The following is a 23,804-nucleotide window of genomic DNA, read 5'->3' as shown; positions in this document are numbered from 1 at the left end:
GTGGTTCCCATGAAAAGACATGTCCAAAACTTTGTCTTGTATTCATTGGTCCCACCTGTCTCTAGGGAAAAGTTTTCAATAGTTGCACAAACTTTTTTTTGTCATTGTTACTATCACTCCTTGATAAACTAAATAACTCCAATCAGTGTTAAACAGTTAGTCCCATGCTGACAATCTAAAAAGTATTTGTAAAGTTAAATAAGTCAAAACTGTTGTTAAGCCATCTAGAACTCAACTGCTCGGAACATAGAATAACTATATAGGTGTGGTCTTCATCCATTACAATGTTTAGGATAACAAACAATAATGGATGAGGTTTTTGTTGCAATTTTCCTAGAAAGGTAGAATGCATACTCATTTCAAATGAGAAATTAGAATACAGCATTCAGTGTTCATGCGGATTATTAGTAGAAAAAAAGAGAAGAAATAAAGAAGAAGAAGAGAAGAGAGAGAGAAGAGAGAAAGGAGAGAGAAGAGAAAGGTTTGGAGCATTCTAATCAGTCTAGCGGTGCCAGCTTATGTTATTATATAGGGCGATCATAAATAAAAGGGAAAAGACCCTTATGTCCCTTTTGTAGTCAAAGTACATAAACAAAGGAAAAAAGGCTATTTTGACCAGACCAAACAGGCCCTAACTAAGCAGAATACAATCATAAATATAAAGAAAAACATTCCAACACTCCCCCTCAAGTTGGGACATAGATGTCAATCATGCCCAACTTGTCACACAAATTACTATGCCGCACATGATGAAGGCCCATGGTGAAGATGTCTACAAGTTCTTCTTCTAAATTGGCATATGGAGTGCACACTTTTCCACTCACAAGTTTTTTTCTAATAAAATGCTTGCCCACTTCAATATGTTTTGTTCTATCATGAATGGCTGGGTAGTAGCAATGTTGATAGCAGCTTTATTGTCACAATAGAGTGACATAGGTTTGTTAACTGCAAAACCTAGTTCACCTAACAGGTTTTTTATCCACATGATTTCAGCAATTACATGAGACATAGCTCTATATTCCGCTTTAGCACTAGACCTAGCCACCACACTTTGCTTCCTACTTCTCCAGGTGACTAACTTTCCTCCCACAAAGGTATGTAGAGAAGGTTTATACTTTCTTACTGTTTATGTTCATTTCTGTAATGGGCCTTATTCTGGGCCCATCCTTTCTATGTTATGTTCTTTGCAATTTCTTGCCCAACTAAGGGCGTCCTTGTAATTATTCAAATTTAACTTAATAAAATAGTGTTAGAGTGTTAGAGAGAGAGTAAGGTTCAAAACTCTCATACTCTAAACCCTTATTGCCACCATCTCCTTCTTCACCTTCTACTCCATAGAAGAGGTATTTTCTACTGTTTTTTTCGATTTCTTTTGATTTCTGCATCTATTCTAAACAGTCCCACACTCTCAAAGACTGTTTTTCTTCTTGGTATCAGAGCAGGCCTAAACTTGGCTTGGGCTTTCATGTGGGTGTAGTGCAGCCGACTACATGAGAGTGTTCTAGGGCTGGAAGCTTCAGCTTGTGTCGCCTAATTCTTGGAGGTCATTGGAGGGTGCCCAAGACTCAAATCTCTTGGAGAGTGGTTCAGTGACCAAGAAGAATAAGAGAAAAAGAACAGTTCAGTTTCTGATTTGGAGCTTAAGTCAGAGATTGTAAGTTGTGCTCAGTTATTTCTGGGTTATTTTTCTGTTTTTTGACTGTTGAAGTGTCCGAAGTTCCTTTGAAAACCGTACAGCTATTCGGCTGTTTTTAATCTTGTTTAACCCAGAGATTTCTGGGTTGTTTTCATTCCTTTTCTGGACTGTCAAACTGCCGAAACATCTTTGGATTCAGTGCTGAGAGTTGTTGCTTCTATTTGGTTGTTTTTGCGCCCTGTACGGACTGTTCCTGAGGTGTTTCTCACCTTTGACAGTGGGGTCTTCTCTGTTGCCCACACTGTGTTTGTAAAAAGGCCTCTTCATCAATACGGACTGGTCTTTGCTCTTTTTGGGGTACTTTTTGGTGAGTACCTAGAATTTCTGATTAGAAAAGGAGCTTTGACTGGGTGCACAGTGCTTTGAGGTTTTCTGATTACTTCTTGAAGGCCGAACCAAGTTGTTTAGTGTCTCGTGTAGACAACAAGGTGATGCTTCAGACTTGGTTCTCACAGCTTCCGGGTGTGGTTTGGCTTTGTGTATTGCTGTTTTGAGGCTGGTTTAACACAGTCCTTGCTCCATCCTCATTCAGTACACTTGTAGAAGTCGGCTGAAATCCTATTTGAAGTGTTTACATCATGGACTCCTCAGAGATTGAAAACAAGAATGTTGCTGAATTTGGATAAGTTCAGGGGACTCTAGTTGATTCTTTATTGACTGTGACCATAGTCAAGCTAGATGGAACTAATCATCTGGCATGGTCACAATCGGTAAAGATTTATATATGTAGTAGAGGAAAGTGGGGCTTTATCTCTAGGAGCAAAAAGGCTCCCCCAGAGGATGATCCATCCTATGAGAAGTGAATGCAAGAGAATTACGCTGTTATCTGGTGGCTTGTGAACTCAATGCAGCTACAGATTAGCCAACACTATCTATGGATGAATTCAGCCAAGGAAATCTGGGATAGTGTTGCAGAAACTTATTCCCAAAAACCAAATGTGGCTAGAGCCTATAAATTGAGAAGTGATGTGAAGAATTTAAGACAGGGGGAGAAACCTTTAGCTGTATATTTCTCAACCCTGAAGTCTCTGTGGCAAGAAATAGACCTAATAGAAGTTGTAACTTGGGACACCACCAATGATGCAGAGACCTACAGGAAACTAGTTGAAAGAAACAGGGTGTTTGAGTTCTTAACCGGACTAAACCTAGAATATGATATCACAAAACAGAATATTTTATCCAAGGAGAGTGTCTCATTGTCACAAGCATATGCAATGTGAGCAGTGAAGAGAGCAGAAGGATTGTCCAGGTTCAAGGGGCTGGTATTAGTGATCACTTTTCGAATATGGGGGTTAAACCCAAAGGAGTTGCAGGGACTTCTAGTGGCTCTGGGAAGAAAGATGTTGTATGTGAGTACTGCAAGAAGCCAAAGCACACCAAAGACAAGTGTTGGAAATTACATCCTAATCTTGTTCCCATTTGGTTTCAGAAAAGGCATGATAGTAAAAGGATAGGGAGTGCAAATGTGGCTACTAGTCCAGATAGTGATAAGTACTATACTGAAGAGATGTTTGCTTGTGCACAGTTGGTAGCCATGAAAGCAGAATATGAATAGTTTGGTAAGATGATCAGTCATCTAGAGGGTGTGACTTCTTCTTCCAACCCTTCAGGAAATTCAGCTTCTTTTGCATTTGCTCATTCAGGTATAAGGGCTTCTGCCAATCATGCAACCACTTCAGGTAATCTTAAGATCTCGTGGATTATTGATTCAAGTGCTTCTGATCATATGACCAACCTTTCTACCTTGTTTGTTTCATATGATTTGCTTCTTGGACGTGATAAAATCACCTAAGCCGATGGTTCTCTTGCCCCCATTTCTGGCAAGGGAACCATCAAGGCTACAGATTCCTTGTTCCTACCTTCTGCCCTTCATGTACCTAGACTAAATACAAATTTTTTATCTGTAAGTAGTCTAATCTAGTCATTAAACTGTTGTGTAACATTCTTTCCTTCCTATTGTGTTTTTCAGGATATGGAGTCTCAGAAGGTGATTGGGAGTGGCCATGAGGCGAACGGAATATACCTGCTTGATACTCCGGTACAATGCCCTGATCATCCTGGGAATGTTGCTTTTGGGTCTGTTTCTTCAGAGTCTATTAGTCGAATTATGTTGTGTCATCTTCGTTTGGGTCATCTTTCTTTTTCTACTTTGAGTCATTTATTCCCTGAACTGTTCAAGGGAATTAGTTTGTCCAATCTTCATTGTGAATCTTGTGAATTGTCAAAGCATTATAGAAACAATTATCCTTTGAGCATTAAAAGATCTTTTCCTTTTAATATTGTGCACTCTGATGTGTGGGGGCCTTACCACTTACCCTCTATGGGTGGCTACAAATATTTTATCTTGTTTATTGATGACTTTTCTCAGTTCACTTGGATATTCCTAATAAAATCCCGTGATGAAGTTCCAAGACTTGTAAGACAATTCCATGAATTTGTTCTAACCTAGTTTGATACCATGATTAAAATTTTCAGATCTGACAATGCAAAAGAATATTTTGATAAGAACTTATCCTGCCATCTCTCTGACATGGGGGTTATTCATCAAAGTTCCTTTATTAGGACCCTAGAACAGAATGGAGTTGCTGAAAGAAAAAATAGGCATATTGTTGAAGTTGGAAAAAGTATTTTGTTTGCCTCACATGTTCCTACAAGATTTTGGGGTGATGTTCTCACTGCTACCTACCTTATAAACCGTATGCCATCCAGGGTTTTAGGGTTTAAGTCTCCCTTCAATCTCCTTCATCCAGACAATGACATTTTTCCTATTCCTCTTTGTGTCTTTGGCTGCACCTATTATTTACATGTTCCAAGTGTCCAAAGGCATAAATTTGAACCAAAAACAAGTGTATATTCCTTAGTTATTCCCCCACACATAAGGGTTACTGTTGTTTTGATCCAAAGACTGGCACTCGGTATGTCTCAATGGATGTCACCTTTGATGAGCTTTCTCCCTCTTATGGTTCCTCTCTGGAAGGACATTGTCCACAGGGGGAGGATTTGTCACAGGTGTTTGCTCTTCCTCTTCCTATCCCAGTTGAGTCTTTTGATGAGTCTACTTCTCCTTCAAATGAATCAAGGAAGGATCAGTCGTTCCATTCTCCCTGTCCCAGTGTTCTTCCTCCTTTACCTCCTTGTCCTATCCTCAATCCCAAGGTGTATCAAAGGCAAAAATCCAGAAATGAGCAGGTTGTTTCCCCTACAACACATGAGCCTCATGCACTTCCAGTCACAGATGAGACAATAGGTACTATTTCAGCCCCCTTGGAACCATCTTTCCCTGACCTTAATATTCCCATTGCTGTTAGGAAAGGAAAACGGAAGTGTACTGCACATTGCATTTCCAAACACCTTTCTTACAATCTACTTTCCCCTTCATACTTTGCCTATCTCTTTTCTATTGCCTCTAACCCTATTCCCAGGTCTGTGTCAGAAGCTCTTAATATTCTAGAATGGAGGGATGCTATGAGATCTGAAATTGATGCCCTATACAAGAATGACACTTGGGAAGTGGTTGATTTGCCTGAAGGGAAGGATCCAGTTGGTTGCAAGTAGGTCTTTACCATCAAATATCAGGCTGATGGCACCATTGAGAGGTACAAGACCAGGCTGGTTGCAAAAGGCTATACACAGATATATGGGATTGATTATCTGGAGACCTTTGCACCTGTTGCCAAGATGACATCTGTGAGGGTTCTTCTATCTCTAGCTGCTCATTCTGACTGGCCCCTTTATCAATTGGATGTAAAGAATGCATTTTTGAATAGTGAATTACATGAGGAGGTTTATATGTCTCTTCCTCCAGGGATGTATGGCAAATATGAAAGGAAATGTATGTAGGCTGAAAAAATCTCTTTATGGACTAAAATAATCCCTAGAGCATGGTTTGAGAGATTTAGAACAGACACAGTCTGATCATACTCTTTTTGTGAAGAGGAGTGGACCTCTGGCAGTATACCACATTGTGCATGTAGATGATATTGTTGTGACTGGTAATGATGTTTCAGGAATTCATGATCTCAAATCTTTCCTCCATACAGAGTTTGAGATTAAAGATTTGGGAGAATTGAGTACTTCCTTGGCATAGAAGTTGCTAGATCCAAGGATGGGATTCTTATCTCCCAAAGGAAGTATGTAGATGATATTGTTGTGACTGGTAATGATGTTTCAGGAATTCATGATCTCAAATCTTTCCTCCATATAGAGTTTGAGATTAAAGATTTGGGAGAATTGAGATACTTCCTTGGCATAGAAGTTGTTAGATCCAAGGATGGGATTCTTATCTCTCAAAGGAAGTATGTTATTGACTTGCTCTCGGAAACTGGGAAGATGGGTGCTAGACCAGTTGCTACTCCTATTGATATGAGTCATAAACTCTTTGCTTCAGATGGAACATTGTTAGAAGACAAAGGAGTCTTCTAGAGACTTCTTGGGAAACTTTTGTACCTATGCATGACTTGGTCAGATATTGCATATGCTGTCAGTTGCATTAGCCAATTCATGCATGCTCCCCAAGACACTCATATGGCAGCAGCAGAGCGAATCCTATGTTATTTGAAGGGCTCCCCAGGAAAGGGGATTCTGTTTGTCAAGCATGGTCATATGAAACTTGAAGCCTATACTGATGCTGACTAGGCTGGAAACATTGATGACAGAAGATCTACTTCTGGGTATTGCAGCTTGGTGGCTGGTAATGTCGTTTCTTGGAGAAGCAAGAAACAATCGGTTGTTGCTCAATCTTTAGCAAAAGCAGAATACAGGGCCATGGCACATGGAGTTTCTGAACTATTGTGGCTAAAATCATTGATGGAGGAACTAGGGGTTGAGCATGACAAGCCAATGATGTTGTACTGTGATAATCAGGCCGCCATCAGCATTGCACACAACCCAGTGCAACATGATAGAATTAAGCATATTGAAGTCGATAGACACTTTATTCGAGAAAGGGTCTCTTCGGGTGAAGTATGTCTTCCTTTCATCACATTTGAAGGACAGTTAGCAGATTTTCTCACCAAGGGCATTCCCAAGGCAAAACTTCAACATGATACTGGCAAGCTTGGCATGATTGACATCTATGCTCAGCTTGAGGGGGAGTGTAGAGAAGATGGGCCGAATGGCCCATAGGCTATTTATCCTTTCTTACTGTTTATGTTCCTTTCTGTAATGGGCCTTATTCTGGGCCCATCCTTTCTATGCTATGTTCTTTGTAATTTCTTGCCCAATAAATTACAATTTAGCCCAAAACATTGAATCCCTTTCTACCCCTTGTTTAGTTAATCCATCAGTTAAAGAGTTAACTGATCTTTGAACCCACCTCATCTTCACTTCCATCTCCCTCACTAGCCACTTAAATTTTTTCCTCTCATTCCATAGGCTACTATTATCTTTATTCAACCACCCTATCACCACCTCTGAGTCCCCTTGAATTATGAGTTTTCTGATATTCATCTCCTTAGATTTCTGGATTCCTTCCATAACTGCATAGATCTCAGCTCTAAGGGAGTCCCCCACTCCAATTGGGCCTAAGTACAAGGCAAAAATGACCCCATTCTCATCCCTGAAGACACCTCCAATCCCTGACTGTCTAGGGTTCCCCTACTACTCCCATCAAAGTTTAGTTTTAAGAGTCCAGCAGGTGGGGGTGGGCCAAGGCACACTCAATACTGATTTGATCAGTGAACAGTTTACAATTTCACCCCACTTCCTCAACATGTCATCCACTGTGTAATCTGTGAATAGCACTAAGGATTTCAGCCATTGTATAACCCTAATATGAATTATAGCCCTCAATTCTTCAGCCCCGCTCTCAACTTCTGAGAAAATCCTAGAATTTCTTTCTTCCCATAGTGACTAGCATACTGTAGTCCTCAATCCTCTCCACGTAGTCCTTCCTCTTTTCACACGCCACTTGAAAAAAGAAGGGGAGAAAAGACTCTACATGTTTGATGATTCCCAAACCCCCTTTATCCTTGGGCTTTCTAACTTGATCCCAATTAATCAGGTGAGTCTTCCTCTCCTCACCTAGGTCCCAAAAGAAATCTCTCACGTAATTTCTAGCCTCCTTGCTACTCTACAGGGTATTCTAAAGGTTGAGAGGAAGTAAATTGGGAGATTTGCCAACATGGCTCTAATCAATGTTATCCTTCCACCTAGAGAGATATAATTCCTCCTCCACAGAGCTAGATTCATAGCAAATCTTTCAATGATTGGCTTCCAAAAACCTTCTAACCTAGGGTTACCACCTAAAGGTAACCCCAAGTGGCTAATTGGCCAACTTCTAATCTCACATCCCAAAATCCCTGCAAATCTATTGAGTTTCCCTCCTCTAGATTGACCCCTACAATGCTTGTTTCGGTCCAATTTATCCTTAACCCTGTCACCCCCACAAAGTTATGCAATAGTAGCTTTAGGTTAACCACTCCTTCCTCGTTACCTCCCTCACAAAAGAAGATTGTTTCATCTGCAAATTGAAGGTGGGTAACAACCACTTGATTTCTACCTATCCTCCACCCTCTAAACAATCCTTGGAAATCGGCTTTCACCACCATTCTGCTTAACATCTCAGCCACTAAAGTGAAAAGAAAAGGGGGATAAGGGGTCTCCTTGCCTAATTCCTCTCTCAGCCAGAAAGAAATCCTTCGCTACTCCATTAATAAGAACCGAATAATGAACAAAACTTAAACATCCTCTAATCCAAGATCTCCATTTGGTTCCAAAACCCAACCTTTCTAACATTTGAAGTAGCACTTCCCAATTAACCATATCGTAGGCTTTCTCTAGGTCCACCTTACACACCAACCCTTTTCCTCTACCCTTTCTTTTTTCTGCAACACACCAACCCTAGGTGCCATTTTTGTGTAAGGCATTAATTTCTTCTTTCATTCCATCTGCCCATTCAGGTTTGGATAAAGCTTTTGCCACATTCTTAGGAACAGAAACACTGTCAACAGAGGAAAGGAACACGATATGAAGGTGAAATATGATCATAGGACACAAAGTGAGAGATAGGATGATTAGTAGTACAAGATCTAACACCCTTTCTCTTAGCAATAGGAACATCAAGATCATTAATAATAGGGGAATCGATATCAAGAGGTTCAGGCATATCAATGGGAACAAGTGTACCTAGTTGATGAGGAGGATTTGCCTCTAGAGAGTTTGATGATGTTGGTTGTATAGTTTCAGGTTCCACGACTCTTGAACTCTGTTGGCTCTTATGGCGGCCAAGGAAAACACGAAATGGAGGAGGATCAGGAAGATGAGGTAATTGAGTCTGAGTTTAGGTGTTTTTCTCATCCTCAACCCTACTCTCCCCCTAAGGAGAAACCGAGAAAAAAGGCTGACTCTTAAAGAATGATACATCCATGGAGACATAGTACTTGCGTGAGGCAAGGTCATAGCAACGGTAACCCTTTTGAGATAAAGGGTAACCAAGAAAAACACAAGGAATGGCACAAGGATCGAGCTTACCATGAGAAGGGGACAAGTCATGAACAAAGCATCGACACCCAAAGACATGCATTGGAATAGGGGACAAAGGAGCCGTAGGAAACAAAAGTTGATGTGGGGCCTTATACTCTAGTGACTGAGATGGCATACAATTGATGAGATATGCAACACACATGACAACATCCATCCAAAAGCGTTTCGGAGCATTCATATGAAGTAATAAACCACGAGCTACTTCGAGAAGATGACGATTTTTCCTTTCAACGACACCATTTTGCTAGGGTGTTCGAGCACAAGAGCTCCGATGAAGAGAACCACACGAAGCAAAGAACTCTGTGAGATCACTATGGAAGTACTTCTTTGCGTTGTCCAATTGGAAAATATGAATCTCAGTTTGAAATTGAGTAAAAATCATGTGTTGAAAATCTTTCACAATCTTTGGCAATTAATCTCTACATCGCATAGGATAAACCCATGTATATCTAGAGTAGTCATCAATCAAAGTAATGAAATACTTATGTCCAGTCTCAGAAGGTAGAGTAACAAGGCCCCAAATATCAAAATAAATAATACGAAACAAAAGTTTAGATCTTTTATTTCTTAAAGGAAACGAATTTCTACAATGTTTGCTCAGTTGATATGTCTGATACTATAACTTACTAACTGACAAAGACTTAAATAACTTAGGAAACATAAGCTTTAAAGACTCAAGTGAAAGATGACCAAGACGACTATGCCATAAGTAAGCATGACTCTCACTAGATGAACTTAAGGACTTTGTAGCCACAAGACCGGCTTTGTTCTCCAACACATAGAGACCATCCACCATGCTTCCTCTACCAATTGTCTTCTCCGAGGCCAAATCCTGAAACACACACCAAGTAGGAAAGGTCACTGAACAATTCAAGGAGTGAGTAATACCGCTAATGGAAAGTAAATTGATAGGTAATTTAGGAACATGCAACACATTAGAAGGGTAAGACCGAAAGGAAGGGAGATGGTTCCTTGACCGGCTATGGTGGAGAATGAGTCTCACCTTATCTCTCTCAGAGAGGAGGTTATATACTTGAAATAAAGTTGACTTACTAGTCATGTGGTTTGAAGCTCCAGAGTCAATTATCCAAGGGGAATCAAATGTATGAGATGACACATGGAAAGTAGTGGCAGTGTTACTTGATGTAGACGCAAAGGAGGTAGGAGTAGGGCCAAAATCCATTTGGCGAAGTGTCCTACCATATAATTCTAAGTAGCCACGAAAGGAGTTGATAATTTCTTCCTTGGAGTCAGAACTAGAGTATCACTCTTGGGGTACCATGGGACTCGTCTCTTGAGATGCCACATTTGCTAAGTTATATTTCTTATGACTTTGTTGGGTTGGCTTCTTACTCTAATCAGATGCTGATTTCTTACTCAATTCCTGAGCCCATTTAGGCTTGCCATGGAATTCCCAACGTGTCTCTAGTGTGCCTGGACTTCTGATAGTGGGCGCAACAAAGCTTGTCTTTTTCATCCACTCTCTTATGTGAATCACCCTTCTTAAAAGGGCCTTCGACATTTGAATTTGTACCTCCTCAGAATGCTAGTGCAACTAACTCCCCCTCTATACAATTCATCACACTTCTTCTACTCTCTTCAGATTGAACTAAGGCATAAACTTCTTGAACTGAAGGTAAGTTCTTACTTACTAAGATTTGTACCCTCATAGACTCATATGTAGGATTGAGCCCCAAAAGAAAAGCAAATACTCGTTGTTGGGAGACAAGTGACTTGTAGGCCTTTGCATCTTCATCATACTTCCAATTAACATTTTGATAATGATCCAATTACTTCCAGTTTGATGTCAGATTTGAGTAGTACACCGAGAGACTCCTCTCCCCTTGCTTGTAGGTGGAGGATTCAACTTGTAATTGGTATATCTTTGCATAGTGCCTCTATTATGAATAGGTAGACTTTGCTTGTTCCCATATTTCACAAGCTGTTTCAGCCCACATAAATGTCTTCCTTATTTGTGGCAGCATGTAAACCAAGAGCCATGACATCACCATACTATTTTCTTGATCCCACCTACATGTTCAGCACTTCCAAACTTTGGTTCCTTCACTGTACCATTGATATACCCTATTTTCCCCTTAGCAGTAATGTAAAGTTTAATTCCCCTAGACCATTCAAGGTAGTTTAGTCCATCAAAGGGAATTACAGCCATGGGGAAATTTATATCCATCCCCCCACTCATTCCGTTTTGACCTTCTGTAATCCCAGAAGTTGCAGAATTCTCAAAGGACATGATTCAAGAACACTTTTCAGTTTCAACACACACTTTAAGATCCTGGTTGTCGAGGCAACACCTAGGCGACAAGGCACCCTTTGAGGATCGCCTCGCCTAATCACCAAACAGTTTTGTATTATGTATTATAAAATACTTTTTTATTCTTTATTTTTTGACATTATAATTATAAAATAGGCACTATTGAACGAAAATATTCATTTTGTGTGTTTATATACTAATTTCTTTTTATTATTTTCTTATTTCTTAGGGTTTAATCAATATAAACATTGCTAAATGCTGTATTGAACCCCCAAAGACTTTAAAACCTGAACCAATTAGTAAGGATATGCTACCTTAAAACCTATATTGAACCCCCCAAAGACTTTTTATTAGAGAATGCTACACATTTTCTTTTCTTCTTTTCCTATAACAAAAATAAGGGTTCAGCCCCTATATTTTTTTAATTTTCTTTCCCTTCTTCTTTTTCTTCTTATAAATGTGTTGATTTTCTATACTTTAACATAAACTCTATACTTTTTTTATGAAAATTATGAATAATTCTCAAGGAAATATGGTTATGGTGCCTAGGGAACTACCCTAGGATCTATTTTTCTTACATAAAAAAATCCGTCGCCTAGGCGACTAGGCAACAAGGCGCCCCCGTCGCCTAGCCTCACCTTAGCACCTTGAAAACTATGCTTAAGATCTCTCCTAATACCCAAAAAGGTCCAAAAAACACACTAGAGATGCAGTCCACATGCACACACTCTGGTCTGGATACAATCTGAACACAGACCAGCTCCAGTTCTCTTTAAAAAAATTTCAGGTTGATTTCAGCACTGCACAAGTTTAACAGTCCCAATCCTCCAATTTTCCAAATCACCTAAACACACCAACTACTAGGAGAGATCACAAAGCAGTGAAGTCACACCAAAACTTGGTAAAAACAGATCATTCGTGACCTACAAGTAACCCATTCTCAGGTACAGGATCACACGATCCACAGAAAAGAGGTCTGAACCTCACAATTCCTTTGACTGCATTCAGCAGTCTTGTTTCATAGGGTTTTTCTTGGTACACAACCAAGAGAAAAGGAAAAAAAAAAGGTAAAGCAAACTTGTACCAGTCGTAGGTCAACTTCCTTGATCTCAGTTGAAGAAGACAGCAAGGTAAAGAAGAAAGAACTAGTTCGATCTGCTCTCAGACCCAGTAGAACCGCTCTGATACCATATTAGCAGAAGAAAAGAGAAGAAATAAGGAAGAAGAGAAGAGAGAGAGAATAGAGAAAGGAGAGAGAAGAGACAGGTTTGGAGAGTTCTAATCAGTCTGGCGGTGCTAGCTTATGTTATTATATATAGGGTGACCATAAATAAAAGGGAAAAGACCCTTATGCCCCTGTTGTAGTCAAAGTACATAAACAAAGGAAAAAAGGCTATTTTAACCAGACCAAACAGGCCCTAACTAGGCAGAATACAATCATAAATATAAAGAAAAACATTCCAACATGGATGCTGTAGAAGTGTATGTATAATACACACACATGCGTATATGGGAGTGTGGATTTGATGGTATTCTATAGCCCATTTGCTTTTAGTTTTTTGAACCATTCAAACCCAAAAGAGGGTTTCATGCTTGAATGGGTTTGGCTGTGGGCCAAGCAACTTGCCATCTGGGCATTATTATACAATATATTGAAAAAAATCTTGTTAGTACCATAAAGCAGGGGAGATAATTACAGGACCATGGGGTTTGTGGTCCTGGAATCACAGTAACCAATTATGTTCTGCAATTCCAGGTTTGTATTGGACATTTATATAACAGATGGCAGACAAGAGAAGGAAGAGTTCCATTTTGAGTTAGGATGTTCAATAGACAGGCAAAAGTTTGTTCAGTAAATAAGGATGTTGATTGAAATCTTTATTACTTGTATTATACTCTATTTTTGTGTTTCTTTCACATTTATTTGTAGAGTCCCAAGTTAATTGTTATAATATAACCTTGGGCCTGGAACTCAACAACTAAAGGGGAGAAAACTTACTCATTTCCGTATTCTTTTCAGTTTCCATGGGGTGTTTTGGTTCTGTTGGGTGTAGGGGCTAGTAAATCTATTCGGAAGAATTGTTCCCATTAACAAGTTGTTGAACTTTTGTCTTTAGGGTTCTCTCAATGTACAAGTTATGTTTGTAATTCTATGAAAATCACAACAAATTCCAGTCCAAAATAAATTGTAGAAGTGACACTTTGGTATTCACTATTCATGTGGGTCTTTGGCAATTTCTTTAATGATCTAAGATCCAACATTGTGTTAGGAAAATGAAACCATCCAACCAAAAAATCCGGCAACAATTATCTACAGCAGATGGCCATTTGATCTTGGATGTTGACTTGTAAATGGCATAATCTGGCGAGGCCTAACTCTGGTTCTTTATCACCAATTTATTTGTGCTTACTGAACTTGAGTCGGTTATGTGTATGAAGTGAAGTTTTTGTTTCCCTGAAGAAGTCCTTTGTTAGAGAAATACAAATTGTATATTTAAGTAGAAATAAGTCATGAATTTTTTTGTGATATTTGAATTCTCATCATGGAAACTGTTGACAGAACCACCTTAATGGTGGGTGGATGTATGTTTGCTGAAATGATGCATTACAGGTAACCACGATGAATGCATAGGTTATTGTATATATGTTTAGTGGTATCAGTGCTGTAGAAATGATGATCTAATGAATTCTTTTGTATTTGGTAGGTATGCGTCTTTAGTGTCACATGTCAGTCACAGTAGCTACTGATAACATTACAAATGCCACATCTTAAGCTTGTACTGTACTCACATGATCTTGTAATGCTTGTATGTCAATTGTAGATTTATTTTAAAATCATGTATGCCAGTACTGGGGCGATATGTCAATTCTCTCCCTAGGTGAATCAATTAGAGGAAAGGAGTAGACAATCCCAAGGGGACACTACAGCACCCAAAGTGTCACTAAGAAAAATGCTTTTGATATTCAGGAGTGTTCAACCCCAAAACTAAAGCCAGTGCTTTTACCTTTGGTCATAGGTAATACTTTTTCTGTGAGAGAGGGTTTCCTATGTTGGAATGGGTCTTTTTCTGTGAGAGAGATAATACATATTTATTATTTGTTTGTTATGTCTTAGATATGGAAGGACAAGAATCAAGAAGTCAGAAGCCTAACATGACTTGGACACTAGAAATGGACAACTATCTAATTGAGGCACTTGTTGGACAAGTGCATCTTGGGAACAAAATCGATAAGTTGAGGGTCCTGCTTAGTTGGAATGATCAAACACATACAATAGATGTTGAACCTGAAATCTGGAATTCCTATGTTGAGGTATGTGCTTTTATATAGTGCTTGGATTATGTTTCTTTTGTTATCATTGTCTAATGTGATGAATTGATTTCTTTTTTTCATAGTCTCATCTGAAGGCAAGACAATATCATAGGAAAAAAATTGATAACTACGATGATTTGACACTTATTTGTGGAAATGATCAAGTTACCAGATAACATTGATGATGATAGTCAGGCTCCCACACCCTCAGATGACATTGATGATGAAATTGGAGATTCTTCATTACGATCAGGAGCAATAGATCCACCATCATCATCAAAAGGGAAAAGGAAACTTGAAACTAAAGAAAAACTTGGAGAGGTTGCAAAAAACTTGCAAAGGCTATTGAGCATGAATATGGATTGTTTGTTAGAGATGCTCTCTTCCGATATGTTATGAGTTTGGAGGGAATATCTACATCATTCTTGTTGAAGGCATTTGATTTTTTATCGGATGACCGGTTTCATGCCTTGACATGTTATATGATTATGCCAGAATAGAAGAAATATTGGTTGGTCATAAAGTTAGGAGGCCCTTTTTTATGTTAGTATTCTATAATTGATATGGGTCTATGAGCTTACCAACCTTTTACCTTATAGGTTGACATGATAATTTTGGTAAACCTTTTTTTTAATGGTTTGAACTATGTTCTTTGATCTATTGGTTTGATTGATTAGGCATGACAATTTTAATATACTTCTATATAAATATTTATATACATTTTTTTGTCCTCTTAGAATGGAGATTAGTTAAAGAAATAGCTAAATATGAGCATATCTTTCATGTATAATTGTTGTGGGACCCTTGATATTCATTTTAGATGGGGCATGTGGGTCCCACATGTTTTGGCTATGCATTTTTCATTGAGTTTTTATATATGATTGTCTCATTATTTTTCATCTAAATTTGATTATTAATTTTCCATATGTTTTCCTTGCCTTACCAAACAAGGGAAGATTAATTTTCCTACCTTTTCCATTGGTTAACCAGACAATGAATTGGGAAATTTTTTCTTTTCCCTTCCCCTCCTTTCCTTCAAGCCAAACACAGCCTAAAAGAAACTTCAATGGGAAGCACTTTTTTTTTTCTTTTTTTGGTTCAAGGATTGAGAATTTGGGATTTTTGGATTTTTTTCGCTGTCCTGGTGCCATGGGAAAGTCCTCCCAAATGGGCACAAAGGCTTTCAAGGGTTTCTTGAAGGCCCATGAACATAGACCCATTCAAAAGCCCAGCTTGAAAGCATTATTTAAGCTAGCTGTCCAACTTATACTACTCTGTAAGTTATTAGAAATAATTTCTCTGATTCTACAAGTATTATTGAGTCTTGAATATTTGCTAAAATTTGGAAATTATTTTCTTTATCCTCAAAATTTTTCATGTGAAAGATTTGTTTCTTTAGGATGCTTTCAAGATGACAATTATCTGCTTAGTTGTAGTCATTGTGCTATCCAATGTTTAGGAAGATCAAAACTTGGTATTCCTTGAAGTAGATAAACTGTTTTCCCTATGAATACCCCATCTAATAACTTTTGGAAAGGAATGAAAGTTGAATTTCTTATTTCCAAAACCTAACAGCTGCATCCATGACATCCCTCCTTCCGGTTAGAAGGCTCTGGCCCTTTTTGGTTCCCTCTAAAGTTTCCTTCTTCATTTGGGAGGTAGTTCGTGCACATAGTACGTTTGATATCAAGGCCAGGTTTATGTGTCGCTCAATGTCTGCATTATGTATTTGGGGTGGATGGAGGGTCCATTGGTTATCTCTTACTTGACCTTATCCATAGTTGCAGCTTTCATTGGGTTTCCCCCAACACTGTTGCGGATCCCATCTTCCAATGACCCGTCTACAATATTTTTTTTTATTAGTAAATAAAAAATTTTATTAAATAGAAAAAAAAAGTTACAAATGAGGGTGATAAGTCATCATCCGAGTACAAGACCAACACCAACTTTCAGACTACAAAACAAGCTCCACATTACATACCTGTCTACAAGTTGGGGTCCAGAGGTAAATTTTTTGGTCTGATTACTCGTGCTGTTATGCGGTGCATCTGGGAGGAACATAACAGAAGGATCTTTAAGAATAGGATCAACCACTGGAAGGTCTTAGGGGAAGAGCGATGATGCTGACTTGTAATCAACTCAATGGAATTAATTACAGTAATTTGGATAGAAACATTATTGAAGTTCTGCACACCTCTAGTTTTGATCCCTTTCTCAGACCTGCTCTTAAACCTAGGCCTTATGCAGAATTTATCTTAAAGTTTGATGGCAGCTTTGGAAGCATCTTGGGACATTTGGGGGCTGCTGGGATCAGGGGCTTACACTGACCCCCAATATCTCCCTTTTTCAATCACCACCACCTTTCATAGGCCACTCTTTGAGAAGCCAATTGTAGGAACTCCAGCGCAGCCAAGATAGCACCTTCCCCGGATGTTGGCATGGTTGCCTCCACAAAACTTGAGTGACTGATCCTGATTCCTGATGTTCCCATTGCCCCCTATGTTGAGAGCTGAGGAAATATCTAGCTCACCCCTAACTGGGGTTATCTTTTTCTTCAAGGAGGAATTTTCAACTTTTTGTCCATTAACAAATGGTTTACTATTCATCGCTTAAGAGATGAACCTCAGAAATCTGGTCATAGACGGAGACTCTGAAGAGGGTGGCTGAAAGAACCAGAGACAGCAGCTTATTAGCCTTTCAGGGGAGCGTTGAGAAGATTCAAATGGTCAACTTCTAATATAACAGTCAGAGTTCAGTGGGAGAGAAGATCGGCAAATGGGCTGGTAGACCTACTAGCTAAACAATGGGTGAATAGGGATCATTTATTATGGGCTACACTATAAGTTATATTGTTTTTGAGGCTGCGTCTCGCGGCTCTTGGGGAAACTAAATGCTGTATCAGTTGTAAACCCATAAAAAAAAAAAATTAATGAAATGTTTTGTTATTCATCAAAAAAAGACAAATGGTTTACTATTGAGTCCAAGGAGAGATCTGTTTGTGGATAAAATCTGCATATTGTTCCAACACAGAGTAGGGACTTCACCAAAGTATCATCTGGCCAACCAATTCTCTCCAACATCATTTCAACTTCAATTTAAAGACAGTAGAAATCATTGATTGCAATTCTAGATGAATCCCTTGTGAAGAGAAAGAAGAAGAAGGTGAAGAGTTTTAGCAGTAGAGAAGAAAGGAGGAGAAGAAAAAGACTAGGATGTCAACTAGAATTGAATTAGTTCTGGCCGCCAACCCCTCATTATATTATATACTTAAAAGAATAAGAGATTACAAGAATGCTCTTAGTAGGGTGGCTACTAAAGTAGTTGAAGTCACAACTTAAAAAACATAAACTAATGGACTTAAAACCCAACAACTTCCTAACCCAACAGTCACAACTTAAAATAAGAGATAATTAACTAATCCCAATAACTAAAAATCGGCCCAACTCAACAAAGACCATATGGAACATCCTGGTTCTGGTGTAGTTTCACCAAGTTCTTTGAAATCTGAATCCATTCATTTATTGCAGGTTGTACCAAGCATTGGAAATTTAACAAGAGAAGTATTTTCCTTTTTTACTTGCCTGCCTTTATCATGAAGTACAAAATATTGGGCATACCTTCATTCAAAACTGAGACATTCTATTTCTTCAAGTTAAAGAGAAACATCAAATAGTATTTGCTTGTGCATGTTCTTGAGTCCATTGGGAGATCTGTTTGTGGACACAATCTTACATATTCCAAAGCAGAGAAGGGATTTCACTGGTATCATTTGGCCTACAATTTCCTCCAACACCATTTCAGCTTCAATTTAAAGAATATGGAACACTATGGTTGTGATGTAATTTCATCAAGTTCTCTAAAATTTGAATCTGTTTGTTTATTGCAAGTTGTACCCAATGTTTTAAAATGCAGAGGCATGACGCGAGATGTTCCACTACCTAGAGGTGTGAAGTGTTGTTCAAAATGTAAGAGGTGTAAGCCTATTTAAGAGGAGGGAGGATGAGGAGGAAGAATGAGGAGGGAGAAGAGGAAGGAGGATCTCATTTTTCTTTATTTTTAATAAAAATCCTTTATATTAAAAAGAATGAAGATGCATAGCACTAGTTAAAAGGGGGACCTTGTCGAAGTGGACGCAATTAAGCCATTCCCCTTATATTTTCTTTTCTTTCTTTTTCTATTTTTTTTCTTCTCTTTCTTTCTTTTTCTATTTTTTTTTCTTCTCTTTCTTTCTTTTTCTTTCCCTTCCCTTTTTTTTTTCTTTCCTTCTCTTTTTTTTTTCTTTTTGTTTTTTTCTATCTTTTTACATAAGGTGTGCATCAAGCACATGAGACATACACCTCTAGCACGCCTCATGAAAAAGCATATGAGGCATACGCCTCAAAAGTGTCAACACCTCTAGCATATGCCTCAGGGTGTTTTGGAGGTGTCGCTTCCAGGCATATGCCTCCCATGCCTTGTAAAACACTGGTTGTATCAAGCATTGGAAGTTTAATAGTACAAAGTGTTTTACTTTTACCTGCCTACCCTTATCAAGAAGTGCCAATATATATCTTGCCTTTTACTCCTTGGCACTTGCCAAGAATCCAAGAAAGACTTAAAAATTAGAGATTGGAGTACTACAGGTTCCAAAAGCATGGTTATGATAAATGTTAATAGCAAGAAAAGATGGATTATAATGGTTGCTAAAAAGAACACATGAGGTAATGTGAGCAATTTTGATTTTTGTGTGTGTAAAACCTAAGGTCTGAGTTCAGTACATGAAGGATATTATTATTTCAATCATATGTTATGAATTTATGATCTCTTAGGACATATCTTCTAGAGTATTTGATGTTTCGACACCATGCTGTGTGTGTTGATTGGTTTTAGAAATGTTTTGTCGTTTGCTTTCTTTTTAATGGGCGGACCACATTTGATGTTTTCTTTTGTAATATATAGAAACAAAATGCCAGTATTACTTTCAAGGTTATTGGTATCCGTTGAGTTCATAGACTTAGGATGCATGTATATTAACAACTAACACGTAGACTCTCAATTAAAATCATATTCTAATCATCATACAAATTAATTTAATCTTATGTTATATGGAGCACCGTGTTGGGTAATTAAGAAATATGTCTGAAAAACTAGTGTGGTAGAAATGCAAATGATTGGATGGATGAATAGTAAAACTAGTAATGACAGTTAGAAATAAGGTCATATGAAGGAACCTAGGAGTCAATAGCCAATAGGAGTTAGAACAAGTACATTGAGATAGTTTGGTCACATGCATAAAAGATGGGGGTGTTCATGGATCAGGTTAAGTAGGTTGTAGGTTTCTTGCTCAACCAAACCAAACTGGTTGGTTTTATGAACAAGTAATCTGAAACCGACTGGTCATAAGGGAAATCTACCCAAACATGAAGGGTTGGTTTGGTCAAGCCAGTTTGGGGATGGTCAATTAGTTATCCTGGGTCGTTTGGCTTTCTTTTTCCTTTTATTACAGTTCCACTATTCTCTTCCAAGTTTGTTTAATAAACAACAACAGTTCAGTTATAGACTTAATTATTTTTAAACAAAAACAAGAGCATCAAGTTCAAACTATATGGTTTATTTAAATTTATAGCTTCAACTTTCAAATGAACTGTAGAGATGTAGAGCAATAATGGTTGTTGTTAATGAAATTAGTTTTGTTAGTTATTTTTGTTTATGTAAGCAATAGGGGCATTAGTGTAATTGCAATGCTATTTATGTTGCTAATATAAATAACTGAGCGGGGCTGCAACTTCTTATTAACCCCACACTCTTTCTCTCATCTCTCTCCTTTGTTTCTCTCTTCTCTTCTCCTTCTATATTCTGTTATCTTTCTTACTGAATTTTCAAAAACTGAACTGATTACAGTCCTTATCATACAACTTGGTACGAGAGCCAACCTAAGGTCTCTCATGTGTGTTTGATCCAGTTGAGCGTGAGAACTTCCAAGGGCTGAAAGTTTAACAAGATTAATCCATCGGCTAATTCTTGGAGGTTACTAGAAGGGTTCATCAGATATACAAGGGCTTGTAGAGCCTTGGAGAGTGTTTGGTAATCAGGGAGAATCATATAAGAACAAGAAAGTTCAAGATTAGGGTTCAATCTAGGATTGGAAGTGGTGATCAGCTTTTTCTAAGTAAGTCTTCCTTTTCCCTTGAGATTGACACTATTTAGAGATAGATTAGATCTATCTGGAAGGAGCAACTAAGAGTTTTTTATTTCTCAGAGTTTTTTTCTAGGGTTTTTGGTAAACCTACAATTAGTTTTCTATTCTCAATCTTAGTTTTCTGACTATTAATAGTTTTCTAGGTAAATTCTAGACTAGTTTCAGCATTCTAAATTGACTGTTAGTTTTTTTTCTGGGGGAACACAACTTCTGGGTGATTACCAAATCTGTTCCAACATAAGTTTTTTTTTTAGGTTTCTTGCAAAGAACGGGTTTCTTCTGATTAACCTCTTATAGAAATGGTAGGAACTAAGTTAAAGGCTCAAGGGGAAGGTGTTTTGGGGGCTAGAAACATGATTGAAAGCACTTTTCATATCACCACTGTCAAAATTGATGGTTCTAATTACTCGGAAAGGGATCAGTCAGCTATATGGCTATTGGGGACAAAGGGAAACTAGGCTATGTGAATGGGGATGTAAGGAAACCATCCAAGGAAGACTCATCATATGCCAAATGGGTTCAGGATAACTATTTCGTCATGATTTGGTTGTGTAACTCTATGCAACCTCACATTATCCGAAAATACTTGTGGGAAAAAACTGCTAAGGAGATTTGGAAAGTCATGAAGGAAACCTACTCTTAGACACATAATGTTGCTAGGGTCTATGAACTGAAATGTAAAATAAATAATCTCAAACCAATCTCAGTTTACTTCTCTACCATGAAATCCTTATAGCAAGAAATTGGTCGCCTAGAAACCATTGAGTGGGAAAATTAGAAAGATGCAAAAACCTATAGAAAACAAGTTGAGACCAATAGAGCTTTTGAATTCTTAGCTAGTCTAAATTTAGAATACGATATTGTGAGACAACATCTCACCCAGAGAGAGTGTGACCTTGTCTTAGGCCTATTATTTAGTGCACAATGAAGAAAGTAAGAGAAATGTTATATTGCAGTTTCAACCTATGGAATCAGCTCTAGTAGCAGTGAAACCAAAGTTTAGGAGTGACAAGGAAAGGGACATAAAGATGGACGATAAGAGGGAGTTAGTTTGCGACCATTGCAAGAAGCCGAAGCATACCGGAGACACTCGTTGAAAATTATATCCTCATCTAATTCTAACAAAGCTCAAAAACAAAAAGGGGAATGCCAATGTGGTTATCACTACTGAAGGTGCACCCTTATCTAGCACAACAACCACATCCCTAGACACTTTAGTTATTGTTCGAGATGCTCTGACTCAGTTGGAAAGTGAAGTTAGCACTTCAGCACCCTCATCTCAACCACCAGTTATATTTGTTACTCTTACTTCAACATTTGTTCATCCAGGTACAAGGGCTTTAGCATATCATGTTTTATCCCCAAGTAACAATGCATCTTGTTGGGTTATAAATTTAGGTTCCTTTGACCATATGACAGGCTTATCTTCTTTGTTTACTACTTATTGCTTATCCTCTGGCAAAGACAAAATATCCATTGTTGATGACTCCCTTGTTCCCATCTCTGAGAAGGGAGACATTAGGCTATCTAATTCCATCTCATCCTCAGTTTTACATATTCCTAAACTTAGTACTAACATGCTTTCAATTAGTAGCATCATTAAAAATGAAAATTGTTCAATGGCTATTTCTTCCCGATCGGTGTATTTTTCAGGATCTGGAGACAATGAAGGTAATTGGGATTGGACGTGAGACGAATGGAATCTACCTATTTAGAGGGCATCCACATGGGGAAGTTAAAGAAGTTGGAATGTCATTTGTTTCTCAATTTGTGAGTCGGATTATGCTTTGGCATAATCGGTTAGGTCATTTGTATTTCAAGCTTTTAAGGAGTTTGTTTCTTAGTTTATTTGAGTTAGTCCAGATGTCTAATTTAAAACGTGAGAATTGTGAAATTGCAAAACATTGTAGAACAACCTATTGTTTATACAATAGAAGAAGTACTATTCCTTTTGAAATTGTGCACGTTGATGTTTGGGGGCCATATCACATCATTGCTATGGGGGGATAAAGATACTTTTTGTTATTTGTTGATGACTACACTCATTTCTCATGGATTTATATTATGTACTCTCGATATGAGGTTCCTATCATGATTTAATCTTTCCATCAAATGGTTTTGACCCAATTTAGAGTCAAAATCAAAATTTTCAGATTTGATAATGCCAAAGAGTATTTTGCAAAACCTTTGGCTTCATATTTCCTTAACCATGGGGTTATTCATCATAGTACCTACACTGTACACCTTAGTAAAATGAAGTTGCTGAGGAAGAATAATCATATGTTGGAGGTAGCTAGAAGTATTATGCTAGACTCCAATGTTCCTATGTGTTTCTATGGGATGCTATCCATATAGTTGTGTATCTCATCAACCAATTTCCTTCACAGGTCTAAACATGAAAATTCCATTTAACTTATTATATCTCAATAAGGACATATTTACTATTCCCCTTAAGAGCTTTGGATGTACTTTCTTTGTTAAGATTTTTAGACCTCATCATTCCAATTTTGATCCTAAAGCTTCCAAATATAATGTTCTTGAGTATTGACAAAATCAAATGGGATATTGCTATTATGAATCTATTTCTAGGAAACTGTTTATTTCTTTGGATGCCGCATTCTATGTGGATGTACTCTACTATCATAGAGTTTCTTCTCAGGGGGAGAGTGGTGAGATGGGTTCTCTTATATTAGAAATCCCATTACCTGTCCCAAGCACTGAAGGAGAGTGTAGAGAGGAAGGTTATCAAAAGTTAGGGATTTGAGGGTGTTCCACATGCAGTATAGGTAGGTTGATTTCAATACTCAACAGTCTAGGCCAACTCCAGTTTTTTCTACGACTCTAGATCCAGGTACCACAACTTC

At 38.1% G+C, this 23,804-nt stretch overlaps 1 protein-coding gene across 14 annotated transcripts in view; it reads left to right on the top strand.

Annotated features, from left to right (window-relative positions):
• Nucleotides 1-22,979, top strand: part of LOC148844116 (LOW protein: PPR containing protein) — a 40,280-nt gene extending 17,301 nt beyond the window's left edge. The window contains exons 3-6 of one of the 14 annotated variants that reach the window (XR_016103603.1): nt 3,666-3,734; nt 14,273-14,467; nt 14,566-14,762; nt 14,846-15,496. Coding sequence is in view for 5 of the 14 variants with exons in the window: in XM_088959095.1 (XP_088815221.1) it covers nt 14,566-14,762; nt 22,594-22,950 (554 nt within the window). In the remaining 9 variants the exon portion in view is untranslated. Of the gene's footprint in view, nt 1-993; nt 1,094-3,665; nt 3,735-14,272; nt 14,468-14,565; nt 14,763-14,845; nt 15,529-22,593 lie in introns of those variants that run through there. The other 13 variants (XR_016103604.1, XR_016103602.1, XR_016103608.1 and 10 more) reach the window with 13 other exon arrangements.
• The last annotated feature ends 825 nt before the right edge of the window (nt 22,980-23,804 follow it).

The sequence above is a fragment of the Nelumbo lutea genome, chromosome 8, assembly GCF_056320005.1.
Source record: "Nelumbo lutea isolate HS-2025 chromosome 8, American lotus-T2T, whole genome shotgun sequence".
Classification (NCBI taxonomy): Eukaryota; Viridiplantae; Streptophyta; class Magnoliopsida; order Proteales; family Nelumbonaceae; genus Nelumbo; species Nelumbo lutea.
This window is presented reverse-complemented; position numbering and strand designations above follow the sequence as displayed.